General features: G+C 51.2%; 7 protein-coding genes across 7 annotated transcripts; 3 read left to right on the top strand and 4 right to left on the bottom strand.

The window, feature by feature from the left end:
- Positions 1–234: 234 nt before the first annotated feature.
- Positions 235–2,945, bottom strand: J7T55_011434 (uncharacterized protein; the record flags this gene model as incomplete). Its single annotated transcript, XM_053134439.1, has 6 exons — positions 235–451; positions 501–761; positions 874–999; positions 1,375–1,384; positions 1,956–2,256; positions 2,682–2,945. 6 exons carry the CDS (start codon positions 2,943–2,945, stop codon positions 235–237), a joined length of 1,179 nt encoding a protein of 392 aa, XP_052999243.1.
- Positions 2,946–3,568: 623 nt separating this feature from the next.
- Positions 3,569–5,550, bottom strand: J7T55_011433 (ent-kaurene oxidase; the record flags this gene model as incomplete). Its single annotated transcript, XM_053134426.1, has 6 exons — positions 3,569–4,506; positions 4,670–4,852; positions 4,911–4,995; positions 5,069–5,160; positions 5,225–5,261; positions 5,320–5,550. The coding sequence occupies 6 exons, from the start codon at positions 5,548–5,550 to the stop codon at positions 3,569–3,571; spliced, it is 1,566 nt and encodes a 521-aa protein (XP_052999242.1).
- Positions 5,551–7,579: 2,029 nt separating this feature from the next.
- On the top strand, positions 7,580–12,010 carry J7T55_011432 (regulatory particle non-ATPase-like-5; the record flags this gene model as incomplete). The annotated part of the gene is made up of 9 exons (XM_053134415.1): positions 7,580–7,663; positions 7,731–7,787; positions 7,855–8,487; positions 8,548–9,145; positions 9,542–9,784; positions 9,862–9,918; positions 10,134–10,215; positions 10,953–11,062; positions 11,265–12,010. The coding sequence occupies 9 exons, from the start codon at positions 7,580–7,582 to the stop codon at positions 12,008–12,010; spliced, it is 2,610 nt and encodes an 869-aa protein (XP_052999241.1).
- Positions 12,011–13,937: 1,927 nt separating this feature from the next.
- On the top strand, positions 13,938–15,083 carry J7T55_011431 (uncharacterized protein; the record flags this gene model as incomplete). The annotated part of the gene is made up of 2 exons (XM_053134404.1): positions 13,938–14,532; positions 14,599–15,083. The coding sequence occupies 2 exons, from the start codon at positions 13,938–13,940 to the stop codon at positions 15,081–15,083; spliced, it is 1,080 nt and encodes a 359-aa protein (XP_052999240.1).
- A 540-nt stretch (positions 15,084–15,623) lies between these two features.
- Positions 15,624–16,753, bottom strand: J7T55_011430 (37s ribosomal protein rsm22; the record flags this gene model as incomplete). The annotated part of the gene is made up of 2 exons (XM_053134393.1): positions 15,624–16,418; positions 16,487–16,753. The coding sequence occupies 2 exons, from the start codon at positions 16,751–16,753 to the stop codon at positions 15,624–15,626; spliced, it is 1,062 nt and encodes a 353-aa protein (XP_052999239.1).
- Positions 16,754–17,833: 1,080 nt separating this feature from the next.
- Positions 17,834–18,446, top strand: J7T55_011429 (uncharacterized protein; the record flags this gene model as incomplete). The annotated part of the gene is made up of 2 exons (XM_053134382.1): positions 17,834–17,897; positions 17,977–18,446. The coding sequence occupies 2 exons, from the start codon at positions 17,834–17,836 to the stop codon at positions 18,444–18,446; spliced, it is 534 nt and encodes a 177-aa protein (XP_052999238.1).
- Positions 18,447–21,146: 2,700 nt separating this feature from the next.
- On the bottom strand, positions 21,147–21,829 carry J7T55_011428 (uncharacterized protein; the record flags this gene model as incomplete). Its single annotated transcript, XM_053134371.1, has 2 exons — positions 21,147–21,469; positions 21,532–21,829. The coding sequence occupies 2 exons, from the start codon at positions 21,827–21,829 to the stop codon at positions 21,147–21,149; spliced, it is 621 nt and encodes a 206-aa protein (XP_052999237.1).
- Between the last annotated feature and the right edge of the window lie 439 nt (positions 21,830–22,268).

The raw sequence follows: 22,268 nt of genomic DNA, 5'->3' as shown, positions 1-22,268 counted from the left end.
GAGCACATGCATCTTGTTCGAAAATGGGTTGTCTTCCAGAACCCTTGGGGTTGAGTCTACGCCTCTGGCTGAGCATCGTGACTTGTCTTATCCAATACTACCCCCAATGAAATTGCCTCCAAGAGGTTTTGCGGTGTACAATGGTTTAGATTTGCTGCTCGCAGAGCTGCTGTGGATGTTTGAAGTGGTGATGGGCGTGGTAGTTGACACATCAGATCTCAGTTCTCATAGCTGCTATAGGAAGACGAACTTAACAAGGTCGGAGTAATTGATATCGTAGGTCTGTGGCTCGTAGAGCTGCGCTGAGTAAGCGTAAGCGTGAAGGATGCCGTGGCTGTTATCGTAGGACTTCTGCTTAAAGAGCTGCTGCGGGTGACGGTGGTATTGGATACGGTCTCCGAGACAGAGGTTTGTGTCTCTGTAAGTCTCTGCGAGCTTGTGTTTTGCGTCACTGTGTTACAGCCAAGTGTCTCATCAGTGCCCAAGTTCAGCATTTGCACTGGAGAGGAGGAGGTCGGGGATTCGCTGGAACTTTCGAGGGGCAGCTGCTGCTGGAAGGGCTTTGTACTGTACCTGTAGACCCGTTCGGATAGCTCTCAGGGGTTCCAGACAAGTACAGCGTCACAAATTCAGTAAAAAATATAGATGTTGTGTATGGTGGTATGGTTTGAATCATGGTCAAGGACGAGCCCGAATTCGACTCCGATGGGTTATCGCCCCCAGTGGTGGATGGAGGCGATATCTGGCTTGTTGTATCAGTACTGTGTGGTGATGACGTGTTTTCGTTCACTGTTGTGATCGTTGTCAAACTAGGCTGGGCCGAGAACGAAGAGATGTCAGTGGTCGACGCAAATGATGCCTGGTCTGTGGTACCGGTACTCTGCGGCGATGACGAAGAGGTGTCGGTGTTCGACGCAAATGATGGAGTCGCTGTACCGAGACTCTGTGGTGATGACGTGGTTTCGCTTGCAGTTGTGATCGTTGTTAAATTGTGCTGGGCTGAGGACGTAGAAGTGGTGACGGGTGTTACAATGGCCGTTAGATCGATACTCGACGAGGAGGTGGTATATAAATTTTGAGCAAATACATTCGCCACATTTGCTGCGTCGTTGGTCGATTTCGGTGGTGGCGGGTACGAAGCAACTCTTACGGCCGCATAACACGCAATTAGAACAAAATAAAGTGGCCTGGACGTCATTTTTGCAATTTCTGTGTGCCTTGATGCTGGATTGATGAATGAAGAGCTGATAGAAGAGTTCCCAGAAAGCGACTTATATATCTGTAGGTTCGTTAGTTTTGCCACTCACTTGCCATACGATAAAATGATAATCCTGAGTCACTACCAGTTCACGCCCGACCTATTGTGTTGCTCACTCTTCAACCGCTTTATCGGATGATAAGGCAGTTAGATCTCAGCGTAGATTGGCTTCAACGAGACCATGACTCGGATGGCTGTGGAGCAGTGACGAGAAACTGTGACCCAAGTCGGGTAGAATCCATCATTAATTCATTATCTCTCAGTGTTCTGAGACGTATGAGCAAGCGCAAAGCCAGAACTTCACTCACATCAAGATTTAGAGAACTCAAATTTAGCATCATTGATAACAACCGGTCGCTGTCAAAGTGTTATGGATGGAAACACTCTTAAAGCCTCGAGTAAATTTATAAGCCAAGACCTATTCCGCTGCTCCTGCGGCATGTGTGGCAACAAGCAAGGATGGGAATAAAAAGAACGATGGCTATAGACTGTACACTGATGTCCATGCTTAGGTACACACAGGGTCAGATAAAGTCAAACGAGGAAGAACCGACAAGCCGAATTTTCAGGAGGACCTGTATTGCTTCTCATCTATCGAAATGATATTCTGGGCAAGTGATCTAATTTCACGCCAAAGCCACAATTACAGAGACTTGGAATAAAATAGCCATTCCCACTCCGACCCAAAATGCCATACCTGGGCCGTCTGTAGTACGAAGGCCTGAACTCTCGCCGGCACCGTCTATCACGTCTGCTGTGTTCATGCAACAGAGAGCAGTTCCGGTAGTGAAATGACCCCCCTTGCGCCTCCCCAATTTCCTCGGAGATGCTTGATAGGCTTGGGTATCGATTGTGCTTGGACCGTAATCGGTGGAACCGTATGCTGCCGTGCTGTGCAACGTCTTGTTACGCAACGTCATCGCGGATTCAAGTTTCGGAATGGCATGAGCGTTGCTGTCTCTTGCATCGAACGGCTCGATTTGAGAATTGGAGACATTCTGAAGAGTGTAGTGTGAGCAACATGACAAAGCTGGGCTAAGATATTGAAGTAATGCTTTTACGAAGATGTCACAGACAAGCAGGAGAGGGTTGGTGCTTTTGGTCGAAGCAATCCTAGGATGGCATCCTGCAATTACACCAGTGGGTACCTGGGCCTTCATTGCTACCACTTGGCGCAGCTGGCAGTTTCAGGTAGCCTGCCTGAGGTGGAAGAACGAAGACAGTTCTAGTTGGGGGGCATTCGACTGTGATAGCGGGATCATTCAAATTGACGGTGTGGATTCCGGCTTTTGTAGTCGGCTTGGAAATGTGCTTAACTTGGGAACCGGGCAGGTTTGAGGTTCCGTGGGAGATGCTTCCATGATGGTAAGTGTCGACTGCCAGATGCTGGGATGTCACTCGACGGTTGTGATGTTTGACTTACGGTGAGCAAGACGAGTGATGTAACACTCCGTCGCTGATGGCTTTCCAAGCGAAAGGGACCGGCTGAGGGATACGCGGGTGTAGTGGGTGAGTTCGAGTGAGTGGACGTGGATTGGGTTATCTGGTCCGAAATATGCTTGAGGTCGATCCTCGATGGAGGTGATGAGCCTGTCTCTCCCTGCTGTTTACGAGGGTAGGCGAATGCGTGGACCGTTGCGGGGCCATTGGCTAAAAGCCAGAGAACATGAATATGTTTGAAAGGCATTGTGTGTACGCTATCTTTGTAGTCAAACTGAGAATTATTGAGAAACTCGAATGGAATTCCGGAGCTGAGACTTTAGCAGCAAGGTTTAATATAATCATCTCTTCACTTGACTGACTGTCACAGCCTCTGCACCGACCAACAATAATTAGTCACTCACGTCGTCAGACTGGCCGACAAGGCCCAAGAAGTGCTCTGAATCACAGGATCCGTCTTCACAATTCGAATGGGTAGATAGGATTAAAAAGACTGCTCAGCACTGCAGGTGCACCGGCACGCACAATTACGTCCGCATCCCTAGTGAGAGTAACGATGATCGTGCAATGGTACCTAGGTCAGAGCAATAGATTTGAATTCAGCTTTTTTGCCTTGAAAGCCAAAACCGTCAACATCATTGAAATAGGAAAGGGCACAGTCTGAAGAGTCGATGATCTCAACCATCTAGAAAACATGATGTAAAGTTATTTATTTCGATTTCTACCTGTGTCGCAGCCAATTTAAAGATCTCGAATATCATGTATTCCCTGAACCGAATCGCGACGCCCTGAAGCTCTTATGAGACGCCAAATAACCAACAAAAACCATGCCATTCAACAACTGAAAAGAGATCGCGAGATAAATTCGATCTAGATAGCAACTCTCTTGAACAGAATCTCTCTAGACGGGTCTGGGGTACTTTGACCGCCGAAAGTGAGGTTTGGGTACCGCTCCGTGGAGCCGTTGGCCATCTCCATGTCGTAGTCCAGTACTGCCCTAGACACGATCATCTTGATTTCGTTCGCAGCAAAGAATCTTCCAGGGCAAGCGTGCCGGCCATAACCAAACAGCAAATTCGTCGGGCTCACGGTGACAAATTGGTTGGTCGCGCCGGCGTTGGCCTTTTCTGTGCCCGCCAGTCCTTCCATTTCCCGTGCACGATAAGAGCGGAACGCGTCGAATTTCTCCGGATCATCGACCACTTCATCATCAAAGTTAATGCCGATAATAGGCACCTCGATAAGACAACCGGCAGGAATGACCTGCCCGTTCGAGAGGGTGAACGTCTTGAGGACCTTGCGTTGGAAGGATGAAAATCCGAGTGGGTGCATCCGCATCACCTCCCTCAGGAAGCTGTCGAGTTTCTTCATCTTTTGTAGGGCCTGAGTGGTGAATGTGCCGTGTTCCTTCAACACAGCGCGGATTTCCTCACGTAGTTCCGGCATGATCTCAGGCATCGCAGCAAGGGTATAGAAGGCATTCGTGGCGGTCATCGAAGTCGTGTGGATAGCGGCAAAGGTCAGGCCCAGCTGAATAGAGGCAAGCTCCTTGCTACCCTTCTCGCCGAACTTGTCCTGTCCATCGTCCAGCAGCCACTGCAAGAGGTCATCAGGCTTCTGGAAGTCGGGATCCACTTTCTGTGCCTTCTTTCTTCCCTCGACGATAGGCCTCAGGAAAGCATCCGCAGCCTTCTCCCTTGCACGAACTGTCTTGACTGCGGGGTGGGCACCTGCGTTCAAAGTGCGATGCCAGAAGCCCATCTCGGTGATAGCTTGCACGGCACCAACGACTTCAATCGTATATTTGACTAGAGAATGTCAGCAAATGTCCTCGACTTGTTCAATAAAAAGGAGACTATGGTGAATTCTACTAGGGCCTTTGCGGGAACGTTTGGCAGGCCCTGATCTCCTGGTCTTCTGCCCCAAAACTTCAAGGCTGTCGCGGACGAAGAAATGTCAGAAATGACTTACTAGCAGTGTCGATATATTTCTCAGATCGGCAGAGTTCAGGCCCGATGAAGATGCGCCCCGAAACTTTGGCAACAATTCGAAGAAGCTTTGAGTAGATGTTGACTGGCGTGAAATCCTTGCAAGGCGGCAATTCCTCCCGATACGACTGGTCGACCTCTTCAGCTATGACAGGATTCAGGCGATCTGTCAAAATGCAGTTAGCGGAGGTGCGTATTTTGTTGAGCTTTTGACTTGACCATACTCAGGGCCGGAATCAAGTCCTTCTTGACGATATGGGGGATGATGGGTCGGTCAGCTCGGATGCCGGTGTACTTTGATTGCATGAACTGTTGGCGATATTAATTGGTGTTCTCTCTCTATGACAACTGCTCAGTATTGGAATAGTATTGGAATACATACGTCACTGACGGCCTCGCCGAAGGAAACAGTGTCGTCAGGAAGGTTCTTGAGTTCGCTCAAGAACGAGGGATCGAGCACAACGACGTCGTGAACTGTGGGTGGAATTCATGTGAGCAAAGACTCATATGGTCTCTCAATTGAATCGGGAAGAAATACAGCTTGATGTGGTAATTCTGAACACGCCTTTCCTGAACTATTTACAACAATCATCAGCACAAGCCCGCCAACTCCTCAAAAGACACATTACTTACCTTTCGGTATCCTTCGAGATAGATATTCTTGGCGCCTTGTACAAAAGCTGCCCGCCTTTTGTCGGCATTGCCAAATTCGATGCCAACCATAGGTAGGCTAGACAGGGGGTCGCGCTTGAGTGCTGCTTGGAGAAGCCATGCCGCAGCAAACGCTAGGAGCGTGCTGAGCACGTAGGGCCATTGTGTGGCCACTAGGTCTGTGATTTTCGAAGGAGCGGAAGTAGTTGCCATCATGGATTTTGGCGTTGAACGGGAGCTTCACTTGTTGTGGTATGGCTCATGTGCCAGGAGAGGCATGGATAGTAGGGCCAGGTGTGGGAGCCGCCAATATATAGTTTCTGCCAAGAAGGACGTATAAATAATAGCCAGAAACAGTCTCATTACAACCCACCGGCGAGTCTTGATCGTAGACCGGCACCAGCTACGGCATTGGTGCATAACATGGGTGGAACAATGTCGGCAGCATGAGTGCAACGTCATATTTATGAACGGGACCGTTGTGCGCCGGTGCAAATTGTGCTGGTGCAATAACAAGCTGTCACTCCAAACCCCACAGGTTTGAAACAGCGAAACAGTGACTGGCTGCTAGACTGCGGACAGCCAATACTCGGGGTCCTTTTCGACCCCGAAATAATGAATATGGAGAGCGTATTCGTTCATGTAGGGCCGTAATCGTTCATGTAGGACGTATTCGTATCTTCCCCCCGCAAACAGGGTAATATGCTGCTAATTCTCGGTTTCGGTAGTTCATGATTTGGTGGGGGACGAATGATCTGCATCTCATTATGCCATCTCCACTCGGGAAGCCTACCGGCCGCCAATCTACCTATGTAACGTCCAGCCAACTCAGGGTCGTCTCGACTAAGTTACCGTCGTGGCACCCCCCCCCCCTGAGACCTTAATCCATGACTGCCAGCCCATAATTGAGCTGCTCGCTGACAACAGTATGCCTGTACAGCCACGATCTGATCGGACAGCATCGCTCCATTCAGGGTACTTCTTGCAACGGTTCACTCATGTTGTGCTATACGGCTGTGCTCAGGTGCGCCTTTAGCTCGTTGTCATGACTTGCAGACGCAACAAGACCAGACTGCCACGGCTTCGTGGATTGTGAGCCGTCCCAATTGCTACTCACGGCATGCGTAGCAAACACTTGTCCAGCGCCCTGATAACGATTCTCTTTTGTCTATGAGACCCGATGGCCATCGGACTGCCCACCAGGCGTAGCTCCTCTAGAAGTGCCCCGCTTGTCCAGTTCAGTCAACATCAGGACACGACTCAGATGGAGAACGACCACAGATGCGTGTGGAATGCTGGCTTTCGATACGATCTTTGCAAGAAATGACGTTCCCGTTGGGCAGCGAGGAAAAAGGACTATGATGGTTACGAAGTGGCACAAACAGTAGTACTGATCGAAAGGATGGCAGATCATACTTTGGGCCTGCTTGATGTCACTCATCGGCGACCTAGAGCAACTAGACTACACGTACATAACTCATTGGCCCTGAAACGGTGATGCCTTGGTATGTTGCAGCAGAACATTCTGGGCGTGCCAAAACTTTCGAAACGCGAAGTCAATAATTCAGATTTGACTGCCGCCCCGTCGTTGGAACTTCCTATCGCAGCGCGGCGGTGGCCCTCCTCCAGCGAGAAAGGTTCCTGCGCAAAGGACCTGGCGATGCAACAAGGAGATGAAATACAGAATTTCGCAAGATACTCGGACCAGGATCGGATTGGCGCGAGGGCTTCACGATGCAGGCATGTGGGATAGAACCGACTTGGATGTGCGATAAAGTTCAATGCGGCTGAGATACTGTTTAGACTAGGTGCTTACTTGCATGACAAAATCTACGAGGCTCCTCAGCAAGCGTCGACGCCCGGCGCCCAGGTACCGAAAGGTACATGACATGAACCCGTCGCCCGTCGGCGTAATGTGGAGTTGGGGGCGGCTATGATTACATAAGGCAGGCAGCACCCATCACCCACCCCTTGCCTGCCCGAGGCACGTTGCCGCCCCGGCCAAGCTGCAGCAGGCAGAGCTTCGGTTGCGACAGCTTCCTGCCGTCAGACACCACAACACAACTCAACTCAACTTCAGCAGCTACTTTCGCCCGGCCTTGTCCTCTCCCAAACATCCCCGACCAAACACCCCCCAAACTTCAATTCATCTTCTCTACAGCACCAGATACCAGGTCCCATCCATATCGCCTGGGTACCCGTCCATCCATTTAGTAATCTTCCCCTCCACCAGCCGCCCAATATGGCGAACGCCGCGCTCAAGCCCGACAAGGACTTTACCAAGGAGGTCGACCAGCAGATTCCCCAAGCAGAGTTGCTTGCTAAGGTAACTTCCAGCCGTACAGACCATTCAGCGGATGCCTGATTTTCTGACTTCTTCAATTCCATAACAGAACAATCTTCAAGGGGCTATTGAGCAGCTCGCTCTTCTCGAGAAGCAAACACGACAGGTAAGCAACAATCCCCTTTTGCAAGCAAGGCCTGCAAGATCCAGTCTTTTGATATCGCAAACAACAGGCTTCCGACCTTGCCTCGACATCCCGACTCCTCATCGCCATTGTTACTCTGTGCAAGACTGCTGGTGACTGGGATCTTCTCAGCGACCAAGTAACCATCCTGTCCAAGAAGCATGGACAACTCAAGCAAGCCATCCAGAAGATGGTACAGGCCGTCATCGACTTCCTTGGAGACATATCAAGCATTGACAGGAAGGTTCAAGTCATCGAGACACTGCGGACCGTAACCGAGGGCAAGATCTTCGTCGAAGTTGAGCGTGCCCGTGTTACCAAGATTCTCTCGGACCTGAAGAAGGACCACTATGGCGATGTCAAAGCGGCGCGTGATATCCTGTGCGAGCTGCAGGTCGAGACTTTCGGCTCCATGGACCGGAAAGAGAAAACGGAGTTCATCCTTGATCAGGTCGCTCTCTGCATCCAGACACAAGATTGGAATCAAGCTGGCATCCTAAGCCGGAAGATCAGCACGAAGTACCTGCAGAGCGCCCCAGATGCAACGCCTCTGAAACTCAGGTATTATGAACAGCAGGTTATCCTGGCCAAGAGCGAAGACAGATATCTGGATGCATGCAAGCATTACAGGGAGGTCCTTGAGATCCAGTCGGTCCAAGATGATCCAACTCTTTTCAAGGCTGTAAGTCACTACTATCGAGGTACTTGTTCCAAACAACTCCGTGCTAACGCTCACGTCTAGACTCTGTCGCGCATCATATACTTTGTCATCCTCGCACCCCACGACAACGAGCAACACGACTTGATGCACCGAATCAAGGCGGACACTCGCAATGCCCAAGTCCCTCTTGAGGCTAAACTGCTCGAGGAGTTCACAGTCCAGGAGCTCATGCGGTGGCCCAATGTGGAGCAAATATACGGGCCTCATCTTTGCGAGACAGACATTTTTGACGCCCAGCTTGGCTCCTCTTCCGACCCCAAGGCCAATCAGCGATGGCAGGACCTCCGCAAGCGCGTCATCGAGCACAACGTTCGCGTCATTGCCAAGTACTATACTCGCATCCGAATGGACCGTCTGACGCAGCATCTCGATCTCTCCGAGGACGAGACTGAGAAGTATATCAGCGAGCTTGTCACTTCGAAGATGGTGTACGCTCGGATCGACCGCCCTGCCCGCATTGTCAGTTTCGCGCAGCCACGGAGCGTTGACGACATTTTGAATGAGTGGAGCTACAACATGAAGGATCTTCTTAGCCACCTCGGCAAAATCGAGCACCTCATTACCAAAGACGAGATGATGGCTAGCATCCAGCCCTCGGGTAAAAAGGCTGCGACAAAGGGTTAGAGGCCTAGCAGGGAGGAACTCAAACCGGAACATCAGGGTGGACCTGTGCTTAGAGGCGGATCTGCTTTCGGGAAGGGTATTAGATATGGACCTCAAAGCAGAGAAAAGAGGGTTGCGCCACCAGAGACGTACCCAATGGCAACTGTCGGCGACGATGAGTACCGTCAGGACACTGCCACTAATGAACACGAAATTATGAACAAAATTGGCCATGCGACAGGACCATTCCTTGATGGACTATGTGAGAGAGATGAAAGGATTAATCGATGTGGTGGGGGGAACGTAGGTGAAGCTCCAACTACCCAAGCTGGCGACAAAGATACACTCTGTTTGCGAGGTAGCGGCCCACGCAGGGATCTTGCCAAAAGAAAAGTTGGACGTTCTCGCAAAGACCGTGGTAGGAGGACAGGCGGGAAGGTCTCATCCTCCGTTGAGTTGCCACATTCTCAAGGTGGAATTGCGCACAGCACTGTTGCCGAGGAACTTCATGCCGCCCCGGAAGCCGACGTCCCAGCTGCTAATAAACGGGATGCGGCACATGGCATTCCAGAGAACCGAGCTGTGCCCGAACCGCCGCGTGTGCCGAATCCTAACTTCAGCTGGTCGCCGCCACGTGTGCCGAATCCTAACTTCAGTAGGTCGCCGTTTCGTGTTCGGAACCCAAATTTCGGTCCAGAACCACCGTGTTTACCTCAACCAACCCTTCTCCAGCCTCGCCAGCCCGTGACTTCTCGGCTGAGTTCTCCCGATGTTTCCACGCCATCTACGGTGAGTGAGGACATATCACAATACATAGCGGATGACAAGATACCAATACGGCCGACTAATGGGTTCTGGAATACTCACTTCCCCTGGAACTTTTTACGATATGCAGATCTGGTGCCTTATGACCTAGAATTCTGGTGGAGACTACAACACCAGTCACGTTCCGGGCGTATTCCTGGGTGGCTCGAACACCTGACCACGCAATTAGATTCCAGCAGTCACGACTTCCTACTGCGTCTGCAAGAAGTGTCTACGTATGCGATTCGAGAATGGATACAACTGGGCGGAGCAGCTCAACAAGTCCAAAGACGACCAGTTTTGTACCTGGCGCTGAAGAGAGGCCAGCAGCGTCTCCCTTCTGCGGGGCAGGCTATCAGGCCTCTGCGAGAGCAGGTACGGCTTAGAGGACTAGGTCGACTGTAAAGTTGAAGAAAAGCTGAATTTCAATGATTTGAATGGTTGTGTTGGGGCGAGCAACGGACGCAGAGCCTCGTTGCTAGCCAGAGCTAGGGAAGATCAAGAAATGGACGACACCTCTAAACGAGAGCGGTGCGATGTCGTCGACGGTCACTGGCATTAGAAAACCACCAGGTGGGTTATGGATTCAGTCTTGAGAATCATAGCATCACAAACAGGTTAACGTCCGGTAAACCTGCCTGCGTAGAGGTATGCTTCTTTTTTCGTGTGGGAGTTATTGCATCCTTACAGATACGAATGGACACCGTTATAGAAAGAAAGACGAATAGAAACCCTATATTATTCCACCTTGACAGAGGAAAAAAGTCCATGATTGTAGCTAGTAATAGCCCCAGAAACCTTTTGCTGTTTTTGACGTGTGCAGTTGCGGTCAGGGACGGCCGGCTTGAGGGAGCATAGATATCACGGGCTGGAGTGGAACCCCTGCGAAGTCTCTCAAACGAAATGCTTACCCGGTCCTCACCACCACCGCACCGAGGCAACTTAATGCATCGGCTAAACAGGCTTTGGGGATCAAGTCTCCGCCGCAAGCCAATCTCAATTTCGTCACTGTTTTACAGGCACTGCACGGCCATGGCTGGTGACCAAGTCGCGGCGGCCTCTGCTGGCCCCGCGGACCCAAAGCCGAAGGATAACGCACTGAGGGAGGTCAAGATCTTGATGCTTCATGGTAAGACAATGCTCTATGATTGTCACCTCAAGACACTTCTGTGATTGCTACTTGAAGCATGTTCTCCAGCCCTCAATCACCCAATCTGTGATGCTCTGTGTGCTTCATCGGACGCCTTCGAGCAGCCGCTTCACTCACCTCATGCGAATTCCAGAGCCACCTTGAGACATTTCAAAGAAACCTGATTAACACAAACCTCCAGGATACACTCAATCCGGACCTCTTTTCCGCGCCAAAACCCGCGCCCTGGAGAAGCTGCTCGCCAAGTCCCTCGCGCCCATGAAGCTCCAACCCACGCTCTTCTACCCCACCGCGCCCTCGCGGCTCAGCCCCCGGGACATCCCCGGGTACCAGCCGTCCAACGCCGAGGCGCCCGAGGGCGGCGCGGACTCGGAGATGGATGCGTGGGCCTGGTTTCGCAAGGACGAGGCCAGCGGCAACTACCGTCTCCTAAAGGAAGGGTTCGAAAGCCTCACGAGGTGCATCCGGGACGAGGCCGGCGGGCACGTGGACGGCGTCGTGGGGTTCAGCCAGGGCGGCGCCCTGGCGGCCATGCTGGCCTCTGTCCTCGAGCACGTCGGCGAGGGCAAGCAGAGGCAGGCGCCGCCGAACGACGACACGTACGACTGGAGCTGGGTGCCGGCGCTGCGCGAGGCGAACGGCGGCAAGGCGCTCCGGTTCGCGGTGGTGTACAGCGGGTTCTTTGCGCCGCCGGCGGGCCTGAGCTGGCTTTATGAGCCCAAGATCAGGACGCCGACGCTGCAGTTCATCGGGAGTCTGGATACGGTTGTCGAGGAGGGCCGGAGCCGCGGGCTTGAGGATCGGTCTGAGAACCCCGTGATGGTTGTGCACCCAGGTGGGCATTACGTCCCCGTAAACAAGCAGTGGGTGATGCCGCTAGTGGGATTTGTGCGGCAGTGTTGTGAGGATGGCGAGGATGACAGCTGACTATCCGATGGCAAGGAGAAGTTGGAGCGTCTGTAATAAGACTGGCGCAAAATGTCATGAATAGAGGACATAATGTCGATGTCAGGGCGGCAGAGGTCGGATTTGGTCTACGGGCGCGACAACTTGGTATAGAGCGGTACGGCGCCAGTCTCAAATACATGTGATAGAGGAAGACGTCTAGACGGTTTGACGCTTTAGGCGTCAGCAGTAGATAGACTGCACATACTCAAGCTCCTTCACCAGCTTCAGAGTGCGCGTATAACAGCCTATTCACATTCTGGGGCGTATAGTAGGCATTTGTTGCTGCCAACCATGTCACATCCGGCTCAAGCTATGGCACAGCCTCTCATCTGTCCAGGGCTTCTGCAGATTCCTGTGCCCTGACTAGCATTTCGTCAAATGAGGCCATTGGACCTGAAGATGCGCAAAAACAAGTGGCTCGTGTTGACATCCAACCGTCTCGATAGGGTTCGATTTCCGCTTTCTAGATGCTCTATGATACAGTCCGACCCTCTTCCAAAACGGCCACGTCGATCATAGCCTCGAGACTCGTTGCCATGCACTCAATCCGGTCCCCAACTTGGGTCGACTTCCTTAGTGGGCACCGCCGGACTTCGCCAGAGGGTTCCTGGGGTCGTTCTTGAACTCGTCGCCTGCGTAGTACATGTCAGCGACTGCGCGAAAAGTGTATGCCTTAACCAATTTGTACATACTCTTCATTGAGGCGTTTTGTGCAGCATTGATACCGTAAGCGATAACAAGACCTGCATTCCGTCAGCTCCAAACTCTTTGTTTTAAACCCATCTGTGTCCCCATCCGTTCCAGAATAGAAAGCAGTGTGTCCAGCGCTTCGGCAAGGAAGACAGAGTTCGAAATCGGTGAGGTGCGGTCACGTACCAGCGGCGAAGAAGGGGGCCATCGGCTTGACTGTGGACTTGTTAGTAAAGACTGCCGCGAGACGTTGCAATCTGAGGGCAATTGACTTACGGACTGGCGCCGGGAACTTCTTGAGGGGGGTAACTCCGAGCCAAGACATCTTGAATGAGTGATTGCTTCGACCTGGGGAAAAGCTGGAGTCGAATTGGGTGGATAGGCGGGTTGGGTTTATTCGATGCGATGTCGTCGTTGGTACGCGAGCCTTTTTCGAGCTTGCTCCGATGCCCCGGTCGCAGCCGGGACGAGTTTTGCCTGAGGCAGAAACCAGAGGTGCAACTACATAGCGCCTGTATTATGTCAGCACAGCTGCGGTCTGGCCTCTCCAGGGGATGGGGACCCGGGGGACTACCCCGTTTGCCCTTGCGGAGCCCTGACATCATTACCCCGGCTTCTGAAGGGAGCTCCCCAAGGGGCCTACCCTTCCCTAACTCCAGGCGCCCAGTCCTCTGGCTGGGCTGTCTCCCTCCTCCTCCTGTACGTATCACAAAATGCGGGGAGAGCTCTAAGGACAGAAGACCTCTTCCACAGCTCAGCTCCCGAATTGGAACACCAACACCACCCTCCGCCTCCTCCAACTTGACTGCTTGTCACCAAGAGCACTTGACCAGGTTTCCCCTCTGCATATGCTCCCTGGCACTGACGACTGCACAGCTTCCCAGCTACTGACACTCTGACTACCACCAACCAGCATCTCCCAATTTGCCTCTCTGCCTCTGCTACGATTGGATCTCCCCTCTGCTCCTCCAACTCCTTTCCCATCGCACGAGCCGATCCTCCTCCTGCGTGTACACTGCATCATCTGGTTTCTCGGCCTTTTCAGAAGGACAGCCCAGTCCACCAGTCAACCAGCCCACAAACGTACCATTCCTTGTTTCAGCTTTGACTTGAGTCTTGGATACCGCCTCAACTCCTTCCATCCTTGAATCCAATTGTTCTTGTCAGCTGTTCTAGCATTTGTATTCTCTCTTTCACGCCACGGCACATCTTCATCATGCTGTCCCAACGCCTTGCACGCGCCGCCCTGGCGACAGCTACCCCGCGCCAAGCAGCGCGTATGTTCAGCGGCTCCTCTTCCACGGCTTCGAAGCACACCCCTGCGATGGGTGACATCAACCCCGAAAACGGCAGCGTCGAGGCCTTCAATAGCAAGCAGAAGGCATTCAGGGAGCAGTTGGTGGCAGCTCAGAGGGAGCGGGATGCTAGTTGGTCTCTCTCCTCCTCCTCCCCCCCGGAAAATGGTGATGCTCCTCAGGGCTTGGGTTCACTAAGCACCGCTTCTACCTCAGAACGAGCAGCAGAGATTGCCGAGAAGGAGCCTCCTCGAAAGGCAGGCCCCCTGACCAACCTCATCTACGGCACAAAGGAGGGCCGCGAGCTTGACGCCCAGCTCGAGGCCAGCTTTAGCCAGGTCATCGCGCGGGGCAAGTATGTGCACAGCATTGTATTCCACGAGGTGAAGCCTGACAAGGTGGATGAGTACGTCGAGCTTGTGGGCAATTGGTACCCCCGCATGGCCTCCCTGCCGGAGAATAAGGTTCATCTGGTGGGAAGCTGGCGGACAGAGGTGGGAGATGTCGACACATTCGGTGCGTACCCGCTAGTAACATGCCCAGCACACTCGTGGGAAAATCACAGAACTGACAGCTGAATAGTCCATATCTGGGAGTACCAACGATACACGGGTTACCACACCTCCCTCCACAACATCTCATCCCACCCCGAATTTCCTGCATTCGACAAAAAGTTAAGATCGCTCATCACCTCCAAGAAGACCTCGGTGATGCAAGAGTTCAGCTTCTGGCCCACCACACCTCCCCGACAGCTTGGTGGTGTCTTCGAGCTCCGGTCCTACACACTTGGTCCTGGAAACCTGCTCGAGTGGGAGACCCATTGGCGTCGGGGCCTGAAGGCTCGGCGTGAGGTTATGGAGGGCGTCGGAGCTTGGTTCGTGCAGATCGGTGACCTTAATACGGTGCACCACCTCTGGCAGTTTGCCAACCTGGAGGAGCGGAAGGTCCGTCGTGAGGATTCTTGGCGCATACCCGGCTGGGCGGATACGGTCCACAAGACGGTGCCCTTGATTCAGACGATGAAGTCGAGGATTCTGATCCCGATGCCCTGGTCACCGGTGGCCTAATCAAAACCACGGATCTGGGAGTTCATGCGCGCAACAGATACGTTCCGTCACCGCCTTCAGGGATCAATAATCGGGTACAACAGAAAGTTTGCCCATCAGGTGGCGTTCAAATGTTGGTTGATTCCACGGTCACTGTGGGCCGCTAGGGTAGCTGCTACTGCACTACCCCTTATCTGGCTACCCAACTGTCAGGCGGCAGTATGTATATCTCATGATTGCCTGCCAGAAACAAGATTCGATGAAAAAGCCGGAAAGGAGTGCAGCATATGAAGCATTAGGATTGGACACTACTCGAGATTGCATAGGTGTTTGCAGGCGTGACGGAAGGCCCATTAAACTCGCTCCATTTACATGTATTATTGTATTTGTCTGATCTGACAGATGGGCGTCAGGAAGGGTGATCATCGAGTTCAGGTCTATTAAAGCACAGAATCAAGAGAATCTCCTGTCAAAGGCATTGATTCTTCATTCGCTTCATAGGCTATTTGCATGCAACAATCTACACAAGGGTATCACGTCTCCATCTGCTCACTGCATCTTTCACTCGTCAAGCTCCTCGCCCATGACAGTCGCCAGGTTTCCCCTGGCCATTGAGAGCGTCTTGGCCAGCGCGGCGAGTTTTGTACCGAGTGACATCAAGGCCGGGTCAGCACTCTCGACGCGCACCTTTTCCCGCACGAAGACCTGCGCCTCGATCTCGCCGTTATTGTCCTTAGGACCAACATTTTCTTTAGTGATGTTCCTCTGTCCAGGCCCACCACTCCCGCCTCCATTATTGCCACGGCTCTGGGGTTCGGGAGTCGCGCCCTCGGGATACGTGTACATAAAAACTTGTTCCGCCTCGTCGTGCTCCAACCGGCGCGTCGTGCCGATGGCCAGGGCGAACTTCATGCCCAGGTTCACCGGCGCGTCGGCCGGTTCAAGTGTCCTCAGCCACAGCACGAGCTGGCTCTCCTGAACGCCCCATTGTATGCTTAGATTTGACCCCGGTTGAGGGGAGAAGTGGCCCGGGCTGCAGGATTTGGACACCCACGTTGCGTCGGACGCTGTAAGGGGCTGGGGTCCCTTCAGGAGGGATGTGGCTTCGGTGAGCGACTGGCTCAGCAGGCGGAGCTGAGCAGCTATGAACGTAGCCGTGGGTCGGGTTGGCGAGGCGGGTGGCTCGCTGCCGCCTGTGGCGCCAGAAGAGTATGTGTAGCTGAGAGTGAGGGTAAGGAGGTCGATGGAGTGGTTGAGAAGGGCGTGGAGGGTCGTCAGGGGCGCGATCTGAATTGGATGTTCGGCGTTGATGGTGTACGTCTGGTTTGGGAGGGTGCGTAGTTTCAGAGTTAGGATCTGTAAGACGGTGTTGTGTGTAAGTCTATGTACTGTCCAGCAACACAGCAGTGGTGTCAAGTTCGTACGCCTTTGACTATCCGTGTCCCGACTCGCGTGATATGACCCTTTACAATCTCATTCCTATGACTGCTGACGACGAGGGTGCTACCGGGGTCGATCGGCGCAAGAAGAGCGTAGCAGTCTTCGAGGCCGCTTTTGAGGTTCTGAAGAGTCTCGTGTAGCTCGTTAAGGAGCCACTCTAGCTCTCGCCTCTGAACGGTGGAGGATGTCAGCGGTTTGTTCACAGGGAGCTGTGGGATGAGCACCCAGCCGTCGCCAATTGGCTCAAACATTGCAATTGTTCAGAGCCTTTCGTTGACCACAGCACAGCAAAGATGAAAAGAGAAGCAGTTTGTGAGCTCACTTGTGTCTGTTCGACGGCCGTTATAAGCTGCTCCGGAGGCAGAGATGGCCAGATTTCAACCGACATTTTGGAATATTAGCATTCAATCGTTGCCTCAGGTGGGGTCAGGCAGCCATCTCGGGGATCTTAGTGAGACGAATCGAGGTGTGGTTTCGACGGCAGCCTGCAGAAGATGCCAGATAGCTGCGAGTTGTCGTTGTGATAGTTCGATTTCCCCGGACTGGCGGGGGTAGTTGGAGCTTGTTCCTGCCGCAGTTGCTGTCGTCATGTCACCCACCCCTGTCGCCGCTTGACAGGCTACAGCTGTTCACGGAAGGCGGTGAATAGCTAGAGAGCCCCCAGCACCGTTGCGGCTCTACGGCAGCTCGCAGGTGAATCGAAGATTTGCCAGGTACTTTGCCGTTCTCTATGCCCAAGTATCTGGCATGGAAGTGATTGAGAAGAAGCTTTCTAGACACGACAGCGTATCCTACAGTGGCTGTCTGTTAACTTCGGAGCTTTCAAGAGATCAATTCCCAGAGTCTCTACCATAGTATCCCAACAGGAGAACATTCTAGAGTAAGTAAAAACGAAGTATACAAATACCTGTGTACATTGGTCAAGTCAGTGGCCGACGTTTGAGCCCCTGCTCTACACCTAGCGTCTCTCCACCCGAAAGCGACCGCCTGGCGCCGCGCCCCACTAAGTTTCTGAAGGCTGGCATTTGATCCGTGTGCGTTTGAGGGAGTGTACTTGCTCTCAACCAATACAGCCCTGCAAGGCGTTTGCGTTGTTTCTTCTTCGACTCGTCAGCAACACCAAACCCCCGAGAGAGGAAGCCCTTCTACGACTCGACTGTGCTATGAATCAGCCATGAAGACACGGCGCAGCATCACTAGGAATTCTCAGCCATCACCTTACGCTACTCAAGTCATACCCTGAGACTCTGCACGCGTGGGGTGTTCCCTTTCTACCTCTCACCCTTCACATATCCAGCGGAGACGCGTGTCCAACGCTTAAGCCATCCATTATGGACAAGGAGGCATCCAGCAAGCTGCCCAACGAGCCAGCGAAACGTCCTCTCCTGCCCAAGAGTATGTCATAACCGCCATCATTAAGCGAGTTCAGATCTTGCGAGATCGGGAAGAGTGGTTTGACTGACATCTTGCCCAGATTCTAAGATCCACAAACGCCCCATCAACCGGGGCCGGGTCTTCAACAGGGGAGGCGCACCTCTCAGCTCCAAGCAGCCCATCATATACATCGCCACCAAGTCGCCGTTCATGGGCATCGTAAATAAGGTCCGGCACGCTCTTGACAAGTCGCCCTCGCCCCGGTCGACCAAGGGTCTGCCCCTCGCTGCGCGGATGGCGGCACTCAATTCGCCGGCATCGTCTGACCGGCTCGAGGAGGAGGTACTGGTGCGCGGCACCGGCCGGGCCATGGCCAAGGCGCTGCACATCGCGGCCTGGTTCAGCAAGCAGAATGAGTACCTGGTCAGTGTCCGTACGATGAGTCTTGAGACGGTTGATGATGTTTTGGTCGACGAGGACGGTGCGGACGAGGAAGGTGGATTTGCGGCGGAAGAGGAGTCCAGAGCGAGGATGGTGAACTGCTTGGAAGTCGGCATAAGCCCCCGGTGAGGGAAGGTACCGTTCCAAATCTGATGGAAGGCTTACGTTGCGTTCATTCTTGTTCAGGCGTTCGGCTGCAGGGGTTCAAGCTGGAGAGAGCATACTGCATTGGTTCGACTTGTTGTCAGAATGCGTCGGTGTCGGTTCTACGGTTAGAGCACAGCATTGAAAAATTCTAAGTGATGAAAACATGCATCAGAGTCTTGGAACTGATGATTCTGTGTCATGCAAGCCACTGAGATACATGAACTGTTGTACACAGCGAGCAGGCCCTGTGGAAGTGCGTATGAAGTTGAAATCTAATTATTGTGACGGCACAGCTATATAAGACTGCACTGTATTCCAGAAGGTGTTCTGGAATTCTGGCCTTTTAAATAAGGAAACAGCCCGTAGCTATAGTGCAGCGGTCAAGGCGCTGTCTCAATTATGACCCTAGAAGCATTCTTTTGATGTAATCAAAATCATCGCATACACCGCAACCCAATCACAGGTAAAGGAACAGTAACTCGCATCCTATGTCGAACTCCGGTATCCGCTAATTCCTGAACTATACACGTTCAGTGTATTAAGTCCTCATGCATATCGTATCTAAACCAGATTCGATGCTAAACGTTGATAGCACACGAGCATACTTATTGCCCCTCACCAAATGATGGTGACGTTTGAGAATACACAAAGGTCAAATGATTGATATCTGTCACAAAGCTCAAAATGTATAGACATTGTTAACCCTGTAAAGAACTTGCACTTCGGAACACTGCTATATTACTCAACAGTTGAGAGTTTTTCTGCATTAATCAATCTTACCCAGCCTAAACTATTATAGGACAAGCAAAGTATATATAAGAGATGTTACCTTTGATTATTTATATTTTAGATAGATTTAAAATAAATAATAAAATAATAAAATATAAACAAATTTAAGCTTAAGCATTTGCTTTTTAACTATAGTATATAGATTAAATAAGTAAAGGGGGAGGGGGAGATTAGTTATAAAAAGAATTTAATTTTATAAAAGTAACTAGCTTTAAGATATTCTCTTTCTCTAATAGCATAGTTTTCTATAATAGTTGGCCTCTTATAAAAGAATTAGCTTTAGAATTATCTTCTACAAAATTATCTTCTACAAAATTATCTTCTACAAAATTATCTTCTACAAAATTATCTTCTACAAAATCATCTTTCATAAGGTAACCTCCTATATGATAACCTCTTGTGAGATAACCTCCTGTGGGATGATCTCCTGTGGGATAACTTCCTATGGGATAACCTCTTATGATGCGGGATAGCCTGTTAAAAAAGGAAGTAAACAAGTCACAGAAAGGTCTATCATAACATGTTGCGATTTTCGAAAGTGTAGCAGTGTGGTCCTAATAGTACATATAAAGGAATTATAAAACTATTTCAAGGAAACCACAATCCTGCATACCCGTCGGCCTTGACACGCTCCTGATGAGACGTCACTTGGGCTTTACGGCACGTGGGCTCGAAGTTTGCACCAAATTGTGTGGATTTTAAGAGTAGGCTGGCCTAAGAAAGAAAGGAAGGAAAGAGAGCTCTGGCGGAGCCCTTGGGGCTGCAGCTGTAGGGTAGGCGGGCCTTATCGATAAGGGAGTTCTGCAGGGACCCACCCGGGGGCCTGCAGGGACCAACCGCCCTAGCCACAGCCACCAGCCTTGACTCCTGACTCCGAATTTCCCCACAATTCTTTCACACCAGAATCCTCAGCATGATTTTGACGCAGGAGAACCAACAAGGGCGTCTAGCTCAAATGGTAGAGCGCGCGCTTAGCATTAATCTTCTCTTCAAAAAGAAGTCATCCTGCGCGAGGTACACGGTTCGATCCCGTGGTCGTCCACTCTTTTGCCTTTTTGTCAAGTATATATTTTTAAAAGATATTTATCATATTTTTAAATCATTAATAGTTGTTTCAACTAGTCGGCGCAAAGGTGTAAGTGCTCCTTCCTTAGTGCTGCTTCAGTCCAGTGCTCGTTCCTCGCAGTGCCCCTGTCCCCGTGCTCCTTCCCTGGTGCTCGTTTCAAAATAATGCTTCCTAGTTCCTCTTTCCAGGCGAGTTCAAGAGAGAGAAAGAGCATTGGAGGATTGTCAGTCTATGTCTTTTCATCTCTGCATGTGATCTCAGCTTTTCGAGCCTTTCCTATCATTTGTAATAACCTTGTCAAACATAGTCTGCGTTTTAAAGCTATTTAAAAATAGTGTTAATAAGGGAACAACCTAAGTATGATCATTGTATCTAGGTAAGGTTGTTATAAGAAAACAATATTTGTATTCTTCTAATATATAAAAGTGTAATAATATTGTTAAAAATGGAATTGTGGATTAGATTTATTTCTTTTAGATTAGATTTTGAAAAGTTTTATTGAATACACGGTTAAAAATCTAATAACTTGACACATTTGCTACCACGATCAGTCTCACTAAGCACTTGGTTAGAATGCTGGGGAATATGTATGATATTGTACTCGGGATTATATTGATAATCAATTTCGGAGAACTAGCACCTTGAGAGCTAGGAAGGGTGCTAAGAGTTAGGCATAAGTTCTTTGATAGATTTATAATCAATATAAAAGGAGTTCCACCCTCGACAGGATTGCCAAAAGTACTATATTTTGCCCTGCAATGTACACAATGCGTTTCCATTGATCCGCAGCAGCTTTGAAATAAACCTGGACTCTGGACTTAGCCAGCTCACAATTCCGAAAAGATTGAATAGCTCGAGATCATGCGACGCTGCTCCCAGGAGGCTATCGCGTCCTCCCACGGAATGACATCCGCGCCTTTCTCTCTCAGCTGTTGCTCAACATCCTTCTCGATCTCAACAGCAGACTTGGACTCGGTATCATAAGTTGAGTGGGCACCTTGCAATACCGTTACCCTGAAGCCGGCTTCCAAAGCCCCTCTGGAGGTGGAAACAACGCAGCATTCACTCTGTATGCCAAATGTGACAATCTCTGTGATGTCGTCGGCTTTCAGCTTGTCCGCAAGGTCAGGGTTTGACTCAAATGTGTTTTCTGGTGAGGTCAGCTATCCATTCACACCTTCTGATCCATACAAGCCCCAGAACAAGACTGACGCGTCGTTTTCGCGACAAGGCTTTCCTCTTGGACGCCTTCCCGTGGCTCGAATACCAGCCTCCATGGCTCGGTGTCTCTCACTAGGGTGCCGTCTTCTGGCTTCTCTTCGTGTTGGACAAAGACGATAATCGAGGGCGACTGTTTCTGAGCCGTCCGATACTGGTCGACAATATTCCGAGCAGCTGCTAGGATCTTCTCGCCGGCGGAGCAGATCCGGTCCGCATGAGGAATTCGGGTCTTTGGGTCATGCGCGAGCTCGCGCTGAATGTCAATAACGAAGAGGGCGCTACGCGGCATCTTGAATTTGGTTGAGCGGTTGACCTTGACCAAGACTGGGAAGAACTCGTGGCAGTATATCGTGCAGAATCGGATTGCAGAGGGGCTTGAGGGGCTTGTGTCGACATTCCAGGCAGCGGATCGAGCTAGAGCTGTGGGGTTCTATACCTAGACTCAGCGGCTGAATTTTGCGCCGACTTCTAGATCCTAGATGCTTAGTGCTATCTTCTTGACTTTCAGGTTGGACAGAATGATGATAGTCTACTCTGTGACTCACAACCCGGTTTTCGCTTCTCCACATCGCAGCTCTCGGCATACGATTGACGTTATCTCTCTGAATCAATGAGCCTGCGATGTATCAGGTGCCTTACCACGGTAGCGAAAGAGATAGAAAAATAAGATTTTACTTGTATATCATAGTTGGGTTTCCGAGAAATTGTGTGTATAAGACAGTGATTGT

Source organism: Diaporthe amygdali (assembly GCF_026229845.1).
Source record: "Diaporthe amygdali strain CAA958 chromosome Unknown NODE_2_length_3802984_cov_64_841326, whole genome shotgun sequence".
Classification (NCBI taxonomy): domain Eukaryota; kingdom Fungi; phylum Ascomycota; class Sordariomycetes; order Diaporthales; family Diaporthaceae; genus Diaporthe; species Diaporthe amygdali.
This window is presented reverse-complemented; position numbering and strand designations above follow the sequence as displayed.